The sequence below is a fragment of the Diceros bicornis genome, chromosome 4 (assembly GCF_020826845.1).
Source record: "Diceros bicornis minor isolate mBicDic1 chromosome 4, mDicBic1.mat.cur, whole genome shotgun sequence".
NCBI classification, from domain to species: Eukaryota; Metazoa; Chordata; class Mammalia; order Perissodactyla; family Rhinocerotidae; genus Diceros; species Diceros bicornis.
The window spans coordinates 93,502,992-93,513,494 of NC_080743.1; the positions used below are offsets into that span (position 1 = coordinate 93,502,992).

Here is a 10,503-nt window from a genome sequence, read left to right on the forward strand (position 1 = left end):
ACAGAGCGGTGTAGGTTCATATCCAGGAACCGAACCTGGGCTGCCGCAGCGGAATGTGCTGAACTTAACCACTAGGCCACCAGGGCTGGCCCCCAGTAAATTTTTTTTAATGTGGCCTTAAGTCATAATGAATGAAGAAGCCATGGAGGAAAGAAATAATAAGGAAAAAAATCCCAAACTTGGTAGTTTCCAAAAAGTACATTCATAATGTTTATCTATATTCTAAAATATAATTTTTATTACATGTATTCTTTTCATTAAAAATACACAAAATGTATATAAATATTGACTATATTATAGGAAAACAGCATGAATAGCTGACAATCAGAGTTCTGAGGACTATTAGAGTTGGTTGCCCAGAAGCATACAAAATCTACCACCAAATGTAACCTATATTTTCCTAACATGTCCTTCACAATCTCCACATTCTCTCTACTTATGTAACTCTTCTAGTTTCTCTCTCTCTCTCTCTCTCTGTCTCTCTCTCTCTCTCTCTCTCTCTCTCTCTCACTCTCATTCTCTCTCTCACACACACACTCACACACACACTCACCCTTACAATTGCACTGGAAATATACATGCTGTGTAGAGAATGGACTGAGTCCCCAAAAGACCCCCTTGCTTCTCTGTTAGCATCACCTGGTGGCTCAGGCTATGCATTTAGAAGTAAAGATGCTGCCAATGGGACACTGGCCTTTCAGTCTCTTTAGCTTATTGTGCAAGCCTAGTTCTCTTTTTCCATTCCTTATACACTCATGTCACATCCATATGTCTAAAAGACAGGCTCCCCTGAGGTAGACAGTTAGACCCACCCCAAAAGGTGAGTTAATAAATGTCCTTTTCAATGTGCCAAAATGCTCTCGGCTACTTAAGGTGAGTGTAGAACACCCTGGTAGCTGCTTTTCCCTTCACATGGCAGCCCAGAGTTTTCTGTTCTTCAGTCATATTCCTCTTCCTGTCTGGCTCACGGACCTTGCATGAGATGAGGAATTGTAGACCTGCTGAACCCTGTGGTCTCGAGGTCCGCTTGGTTCATGTCTTCTCACTTGACCTCAAGTGGGCTTAAGAAGACCCTCATTCAAGACAACATTCTCAGTGCTTATAACAAGGGACTGTAATGGAGAGAATCCTAAAGTGCTTTTCTTAGAGCTTATATAAGCCAAAAAATGTCTTAGATTCCTCAAAATTGACCAGAGAGGGCTCAGATACGTTGACATATAGGTGGTCAGCACTGGTGAGATTGAATATCGCCCCCAGGTAGCTGCTGCGGGCCCACATCTGGCCAGTAGTGCAGTAGTTCATCATCTTCTCCTCCATCAGCACCAGGTCCTGGTGATACTTAGAGTTCCTCATATAGACCTTGTGGTTCAGGGGCTGGTTGTTGCAGGACTGACCCCGGAAGTATATTTTGGAATACACAAAGTACAGCCCAGTGTCATTGATCACAAGGCTGCCCTTCTTATACTTCACCCCAGAGACCAGGGCAATTCCATAGGTGTCTTCCCATTCCAGAGGGATGGATCTTGAGTTTGGCTTGCCTGAAACCAAATCAAAGAGGAGCTTTGGAATGTTCATGTAGCCAACAAACTAAGCTTCCAAGGCAAAACTGTGGGGTCTCCCTTGAGCAAACGTTTTTTTACCCAAAATGACATAGCCCACATAGAACTGGCTGAGGGGTCAGACTTGATCCATCATTGAATTCTTTCAATACCTTTATCAAATTGCCTTCCTCAATTTTATCATCCACACAACGGGGACAATAATATACAGCCCAATCAATTGCAGTGAGAAATTTTTGAGATGCGTTTAGCTCTCTGGAACAACGATTCTATGATCTTCGGAACTAGCACCAAAACTGCTAGGCTTCAAATAGTCCTTCCGTGAGAAGAAAAGCCAAATCCAAGGAACTCTAAAGTTCTAAAGTTGGGAAAGACCTTAGGGATCATCTGGTCCAACTCCTCACTGACACAAACGAGTCTTCAGTCCCCCACTTTGGGATAAAATCCCCTTTCCTTCATATCCCCACACCGTTATGTACATGCCTTAAGAAGAGAATGCTCTCCAATACTGAAATTATCCCTTATGCACCTGTCTTTCCCTACTAGATTTTTTAAGTTCCTTGAAGTCAGGAACCATGTGTTATTCATCTCCATGTCCCCAAGAGTTGGTACATAGCATGTGCTTGATAAATGTCTGTTGATCGAAACCGGATCATTCTACAGCCTCTGCTTAAAGCAGCACGCCACTTTGTTACTTATCTACTTTTCAGATATTTATAGACTTTACTCTGGGAGTGCCCATACCATATTGCTATCAAATCGTTTCACTCCACTACATGACCACATGCTGAAAGTCCACTAGTGCCAGGCCTGGGCCTCTCTTTTCACTCTTCTTTCTACTCTGGGACAAAGCAGAGTGAAGCTCTTCCAGAAAACCAGGGAAGCACTGACTAAACTAACTTATCATTCCCCACCTTTCCAGCTCTCATGTCTTGGACCTGCACCCCAAATTCCCTAAAGGTCTTTAGAATGATGGAAAAGAGTGAGCCCCCAAGGACAGGGATCATGTCACAATCAACTCCATTTCTCCAGTTTAGACCAGGGCCTTGCCCAGAGTAGGGGCTCAGAATGTGTGTGAGGTTGACCTGACTAGAAAGATGTGACTGCTCTTGGATTTCAAATACGGTCCCTAGAAAGTAACAGCTTCCTCGGAGCACAGTAATGGAAACCAACCAGCTATTCTGCTTTCTGCCAAAGGCTTTCCCAAGCTCCCCAATACCTTTCAGATACAGACCTGTTAAATGGGCCATTTTCCTCAGCTCCTTTTTTTCAGAGGGTGGATTGGGGTGACCTGTATCATAGAGAGATGAAAGATATACGTAAAAATGAGATACCAACTATTCTTTTGGTGGGACTCTAAACAGGGCATTTAAATAAGAGATCTTTTCAAAGCGTAAGGTAACACTCTAACATATTCTAATCATGGAGGTCTAAACTGGACAATGCACAGCTGCCTGTCTTTCAGAAAAAGAGTGGTAACAAAATAAACCAAATTAAGATAGATATATGCATAAATTATAATGTTATAATAAAATAATATAAAAGTTGATTTATACAGAACTGTCCTATCAGTTACTGCATTTAGAACTTGCCACAACCCTTTGAGGTAGAGACCACTGTCCCACCTTATAGATGGCAAAACGAGCTTCAAGTTGGATGACTTGTCCAAGAAGACCCAACTACTCAGTGTCAGAGTGGGACCAACACTCAGGTCTTCTGACCCCAAATCCAGGGTCCCTTCTGCTCTGGCTCAGCTGCCCCTAGGACTCGACAGGCGGAGGCCAAAGAAGACTGCTAATTCCTGGCCACTAGGTCTGCCCCCAATGGCATTCTACAATCTGCCCCAAATTAATTATCCTAAGGTCTCAAACTCCGTGAATGGCTCCTCATTGAACATGTAATTGTGTACAAGTCTCACCCACTACATGATTTCTGCCCATCTGTCCCGCTTTATCTCCTCTACTCTCTCACATTAGACACTGCCACACAACAGGGTTTCTGGTGAGACCTGAATATACCCAGCTTCCCTGCCTCTGTGCCTTTGCTCATGCTGTTGCTTCTGCCCAGAATAGCCTCCCAAAGAGATCTCTGTGTCAAATTCTTATCGGCCCTATAAGTGCCATCTAAAAGACCTGTCCTTTGGGAAACCCTCCCAAGCCTTTTTAATCACATAAGATTTTTCCCTCCTTTGAAACCTAGAATCACTCTGTCTTCACCTCTCTTGTTAGTTCTGACTCCTCTTTTCTGTGATAACTATATAACTTGCCTTATTCTCCCCAATAAATGGCCAATTCCTCACTGTATGCTTAATCCCCCAGAGTATTGAGTTCAGTTTTTAACACAGGGCATATGACCAGTAAATGTTTGCTAAATCAAATTGACAGAGTAAAAATAGACAATAGTTCTCAAAATAGTCACTATTTCTCTGACTTCAAATATTTCAACCAAATAGAGCTACCTCTTAGCTAACTAAGACATTCGAGAAAGAGTCACAGAAAGGTGCTCATCCACATCAGGCTCACAGTGATTAACCTGCAACAACTCACCTAGGCGTGAGAATGCCCCAATCAACTGAGAACATTACCTGAGCAATCATTGCCTCTGTAGCCACCCAAGACCACCCACCGTGAATGAAGTGTTAGTGAACAGGAAAGACAAAACTGCATTTCCTCTCCATTCCTACACCACAAACCATCTGTGCAGATGATCTGGCATTCAGCCATGTACCGACAGGAAATGGAACAGAGAACCACATGTTGCGTATCTTATATCCCTTGCAGAGCCTTGTACAGTGTTATTCTCATAGAAGGTACTCAATAAAAATATCTGCTAGATAAATACTGGAATAAATAAACTAAAAATATATCCTACACTTTGTTGATGACTGTTTCCTGCCCGAGGGTCTTTGCACATGCCATTCTCAGTGCTGGATGATTTCCCCTATCCTCCCACCGCACCCCACACACATACATATACACACACAAACACATAAACAACACCTTAGAGGGGACTTTCCAGACCACTCTATCTTAGGTAGCTCTTAGTACAATTTGAAATTATGTTGTCTGTTTGCTTGCTTTTGTTTATCTCCTCCAGCTCTAAAAGCTCCACGAGTGTAGGCCCCTTGTCTCTCTTATTCTTAGTCATCTCCTACCACCCAACACCCTGCCTGGCACGTAGGAAGCCCTCCAAGAACATTTGTGAATGAATAAAAAATTTAATGAGTTAACTGTGGAAAAATGGAAAATTAAAATGAAGCAAATAAGAAAGTTTAAATAATCTATAATAGTACCTCCCAGAGAAAAATCACTGCTAATGTGTTGGAGTACTAATCGTTCTAGTTCTTTACTAAGAATATAAAAATATGCACATATGTTTATATAGTCAATATTAAACTAAACACTGTTTTATAACTTGTCTTTTTATCTAACAATATAGAATGCACATGCTCCAATGGTATTAAACGTCCTTCTAATATATGGGTTTTAGTTGCTGTATATTATGCTCTCGTCTGAATATATCATAATATATTTAACTAATCTCCTACTAAGAGGCATTTAAGTTTCTTCTGAATCGTTTATTATAAATAGCCTTATAAGGAAGTGATGAGCATCCTTATATATAAATTTTCGAACACATCTCTGATTATTTTTTTAAAATAAATGCTTAGTGATGAGATTACAAGGTAAATTAACAGTTTTAATCCTTTGATATATTTTTCCAAACTGCTCTTCAGAAAAGTTATAGCAATTTACATGCCCACTTTAAGCAGGCCCTTTTCTCTCACATTTTTGCCAATCTAGATTTTTTTTTTTGATCTTTACTAATTTGATGGATGAAAATGGGTATACCCTTGTTTTAATTTGCATCTCTTATCTTATCAGTAAAATTGCTAATTTGATTTCCATATGATAATTCACCAATTCTTGATCCTAGATCTGGGTTGATCTAGAGAAGATACTGTGGTAGGTAGACCTGACTCATCTGTTCACTTGACTTTTAATTACTAAAATGACTCCAGAGAGTGGGTGAAAGATGAGTAATTAGGTACCTGTTTCATCAGCCACATTCCACTGATTTTCAAGACTATTTTATTTTAGAAATCTTCCAGGGACTTTATTTTCTAACAAATATTTCTACTCTGCTTTTGTACATCTGAAATTTCTAACACATAGGGACTCGGATCCAGAACTAGGGAGCAGAGCATCCTAAGGATGGCTTCTACAAGAGCTTGCATTCTAGGGCCGTATGACTTGAGTCACCTGCAGCAGGCACATCTTGAGAAATTGGAACAGGCTCCCCTCACTGGTCACCAGTGCTGCCTTCTGCTTTCTTCCCAGTTTCTAAGGGCGAGATTTACCTATTGTCTTTGCAAAGGCATCTTGCTTGTCATCTTTGTTTCTCATTCCGTGGCCAACATAGAGAGATGAGAGTTTCCCTATTTCATGAGGCACCAGTCCATATACTAGAAAGCCTTGTCGGTGACAAGGCATCAGGGGCCTGTGTTCCTTCTAGCCCCAGTTCCACACCAGTGATCTTGGACATATCGCCTAATCTGTCTGGTATTTTGATTCTCTTCCGAAAAATGAGATTACTGGACCAGATGCTCTCTAAGCTCTCTTCCAACACTTGCCAAATCTAAAGCTCAATGAACTTAGTTTAATGACCTGGAGTATCCTAAATCTATCTGTTCACAATTTCCAAAACTATATCCTGAAACTTCGTGAGGTCACTGTTCAACATTTTCATCTTCTTCCTGTCTTGGATCTCATAGGAAGGATTTTCCTTTATTAGCAAAAGTAGCTCATGATTGCCCTTGTGGGTGAAACTGGACTACCCTTTGAATAAGGGCTAAAGTCTTCCCCCAAGCTTTCCAGTGACTGCAAAAGAACCATCCTAATGTGAATGACTGATTGCCCCTTCTTAAAAGCTTAGATATATCCTATAAAATATTTTTAGAATAAAGCTTGACTTTTAAGTAATCTCTTAGAGAGCTTAAAGAGGAGAGGACCTTTCCCAGAAACATATCTCTCTGCCCTGACCTCCCCCTCTCTACTGAGGAGTTATAGCCACTGGTTTGTATACAGGAACCAGAAGGTCTGAAGAAGGGGAGAGGCCTGGAGCCAGCTGCTCAGGGGACAAAGATCTAAAGTTGTACACGTGTGCCTTTTTCCAAAGTCAAGCAGAAATTATTTTGAATTGCGTGCAGTACTCAGCGACACTGATTTTGAACAATTAAATTCACTTCATATTTTAGGCCAGCTCAAGGAACAAAAATGACCAAAGATTCAGAATTAGCCAGGATACCTCTTGTAGTATACGTATGCCCAAGAACGAATTCAAGGCATTCCATCAACATGGTTCAGCTCTGAAGACTATCTTTGGAAACTCAATATACATGCATAAAAAGACTCACCTATTTGCTTCTCCAAAGATGATGGTATATGCCTTTGGCTGGTAGACTGGCAAAAGAGAAAAAGAAAAGATGTATAATAAATATGAAGTTCTTAAAGCAAAGAAGGCAGAATTGTCAAATAAACCAAGCCCTGGAAAGGGAATCTAAGTACCTCAGAATCTCTCCTACCTTAGACTTTGGCCAAGCAATTGTGCCTCACCCTGCCTCAGTTTTGTGACTTGGAATAGTTCTGATATTTTTAGGTATTTTCAAGGAAATCTAGTTTGGCCATTTGAACACATTCACTTCTAAGCGAGACTCAAAACTTCCTTGTCTCCTCAATCACTAAGCCTGAGGTAGGCAGTGGCTCAGCGGGCTGACGTGCCAAGTGAGAAAGGGAGAACTGTAAGTGCCAGTCCTATTTTGGCCCTTATTCTTTACCAGATAGAAAATACTCTTTTCACTCATTTGAGCCTCCATTTCTCTGCCTATAGAATAGAATGACTGGGATGATCCATTTCTAAGAAAAAAGGATCAAAAGTACTTTGCAAGCAAGACCGTGGTCCCGGTGGACCATGGTAGCCCTACACCCTCCCCTGCAGCAGAGCTGTCTCCCGCCCGTGCCTCCAGGGCACAGCAGTCCCCACGCCCATGCTGGCTCACCTCTCGGAGTTCGGCCAGCTCCTTCTGTAGGTGGAAGAGCTGAAACATCCCCAGCCCCAGTCCAACCAGGGCCACTAGAACCATGAAAAACATCACGAGGAGACACAGGCCCGTGTTGTGGTCCCTCCTCTTCTTCGGAGGTGGCCGTGGTAGTGGAGGCAGTGGTGGCCGTGGTGGTGGCGGTGGTGGTAGTGTTGTTGGGGGCGGTGGTGGTGGTCTCCTTTGCCCTGGCCTTCCTGGCACAGAGGATGGGCAGGGGAGTACTGACCCTGGAGAGGCCCAGGGAGAGCTGGCACTGCTGTCCACCCAGTAGATTTGGGGGTACGAGTAATTCAGGTGCTGCTGCATGGCAGCCAGTGACTCAGGCCAGCCCCCAGCAAAGGATTTTCCTTCTTCTCAATCCTGTGGAGGCCCAGGTGGCTAGGAGTTGCCGACTGTTGGAGAGAAGAGAAGCAGGTTCTCTCTTTATAGAGTTTCCATAGCCAAGGGAAACACCTCTCTCTCGTTCTCTCTCTTTCTCTCTTTTTGCTTCTCAGAGAGACACCCACTCACTCTGCATCTGAAGCTGAGAAGCCTCAAGAAGCTCAGAGTGAACCTCGGGAAGTTTCCGCCCACAATTTTCTGATGAAAGCCTTCAAAGTGCCCTGCTACCTGAAAGGCTGGTAGGGTAGGCTCGTCTTTCTCAGGCCCTGCGAGAGCAGGTAGCACTGGGTGCAGCCCTGTGGGCTTTGACCACTGCCCAGCCACAGGGACAGTGACCAGAGGGGGCGTGTTCAGGCACTGAGGGGCGAGACCATGGAGTTGTGGCCAGAGGAGTCGCGTCCACGTCTTACCTTTTGCATGAGGGAATCATCCCCTGCTGCCACCCCTTCCCCACGCCGAAGTGCTCTTCACCCTGACATTGCACAGCACTGTAATTTACAGGTTAAAAACCTGCCCCACCCACTCTCTAGAGATTAGATCAGAGGTTACAAGCCAGTGGCCCGTATGCCTTGTGGAACCCACAGACCTGCTTTGTTTGTGCCTCACGATGTTTTTTCTTTTCATTGGTTGTCCCTTTTTAAAATTGGCATATTCCAAATAAAGATATATATACTTCTATTCTGTTTTGAAACATTAGAATGTTGGACATCTCAAGGCCATCTCTGCAAACCCCGTCAGCTGGAGCTGGGCAGCAGCTGCCCCATGGATGAGACATAGGTGCTGCAGGTTGCCCAGCCTGCATCACCCTCCACTGGTCCACACACCATCGGCCACATGAAGTGGCCTTCCCGGTCCCTCTGGGCATTTCTGTTTGCAGCCTCTGTTACGGTTGTTGGATGAAATACATGGTGCCTAGTTAAATTTGAATTTCAGATAACCATTAAATAATTTTTAGGATAACTATGCGCTAAACATTAAATGGAATATACCAAAAAAGTCTTCGTTGTTTATCTGAAGTTCAAATTTAACTGTTTGTCCTATTTGTTTGTTTGCTTTTTACTAAAGATGGCAACTCTACTTGGACTGACGTCATCCTTTTCTCTGACTTCAAATACCATTTATATGCCAATAACTTCCTAGAGCTCAGCTCCAGTCCCAAGCATTCTCCCATACAAACCGTATAAACCTCCCATAAATCTCTATTTTCCGCTTTATTGGAGGACTCTACTTTTCGAATTCCATTAGTTTCTATTCCATGCTTTGGCATTACTGCGGCTATCATCCCGGCTCTCCACTGGACCAAACATCAAACTTCTTTTCCTGCCACATTCTGCCCACCCCGCACCCATCTGCCCACCCCACTCCATTCCCACTCCCAATGTAACCTTAGCACGACACACAGGCTCTTTACAGCCAGACCCCAACAGCGAGCTCTGTCTCCTCTCCAGGCACTTCTGCCCACATCCCCCTCTCCATTCACGAGACAGTGTGACAGATGAGACCAGAATGACTGCACAAGGTTCTTACTGTCTTTTAGAGGTGGGCAGGTTTAATGTGCTTTTGAACTCATGTACGGTTTTATTCATAGTTATGAAAAATGGTAAGTTTAAAGTTCATAAGTTGGAGGCCGGCCCAGCGGTATAATGGTTAAGTTGGGACGCTCCGCTTCTGGCAGCCTGGGGTTCACAGGTTCGGATCCTGAGCGCAGACCTGCTCTCTGCTCATCAAGCCATGCTGAGGTGGCATCCCACATAGAAGAACTAGAACAACCTACAACTAGGATATACAACTATGTACTGGGGCTTTGGGAAGGAAAAAAATAAAAAGAGGAAGATTGGCAACAGATGTTAGCTCAGGGCCAATCTTTCTCAAAAAAAGAAAGAAAAGAGAAGAAAAACCCTTAAAATATCCTGAAAATACTCTAACAAAAATTATATAGAATCATATTTTTAAAATTATAAAAATTTTACTGAAAATAGCAAAGATTCAAATAAGTGGAAAAATACCCCACATCCTGGATGGGGAGGATGGAAAGTGTTGAGCGATGGTTAGGGGTATTAGATGGTTCTGGAGTTAAACTGCCTGCGGTCAAGTCCCAGTTCTTCCACTTGTTAGCTCTGTGACCTGGACAGGCCACTTTCTCTCCTCTGTGCCACAGTTTTCTCCTCTATAAAAATGGGCATGATCATAATAGTATCTATTTCAGACAGCCCTGTGAGGATTAAATGACTCAAAGCATTTGATACGCTTAAAATAGACTCTAGCATCAAAGCAAGCACTCAACAAACTTTATTGTTGTTGTCGTAAATGTAGTGAATCTTCCCACATATAATTCATCTCTAGACCAAATGTAATTGACCTTCTTCCATTAAGGCTACAACAAGGTGGAGAGCGGGAGAGAGGTTTCTGGGGAAAGTACAAAATTGATGCCTGACACCCAGCATCCTCAGAGATTCTAGCAGT

At 43.1% G+C, this 10,503-nt stretch overlaps 1 protein-coding gene across 1 annotated transcript; it reads right to left on the minus strand.

The window, feature by feature from the left end:
* Positions 1-465: 465 nt before the first annotated feature.
* Positions 466-8,501, minus strand: FASLG (Fas ligand). Its single transcript, XM_058538099.1, has 5 exons — positions 8,451-8,501; positions 7,618-8,051; positions 6,976-7,021; positions 2,794-2,850; positions 466-1,538 (listed from the first exon to the last, which is right to left on the minus strand). The coding sequence occupies exons 2-5, from the start codon at positions 7,963-7,965 to the stop codon at positions 1,144-1,146; spliced, it is 846 nt and encodes a 281-aa protein (XP_058394082.1). The 5' UTR covers positions 7,966-8,051; positions 8,451-8,501; the 3' UTR covers positions 466-1,143.
* Positions 8,502-10,503: the final 2,002 nt, after the last annotated feature.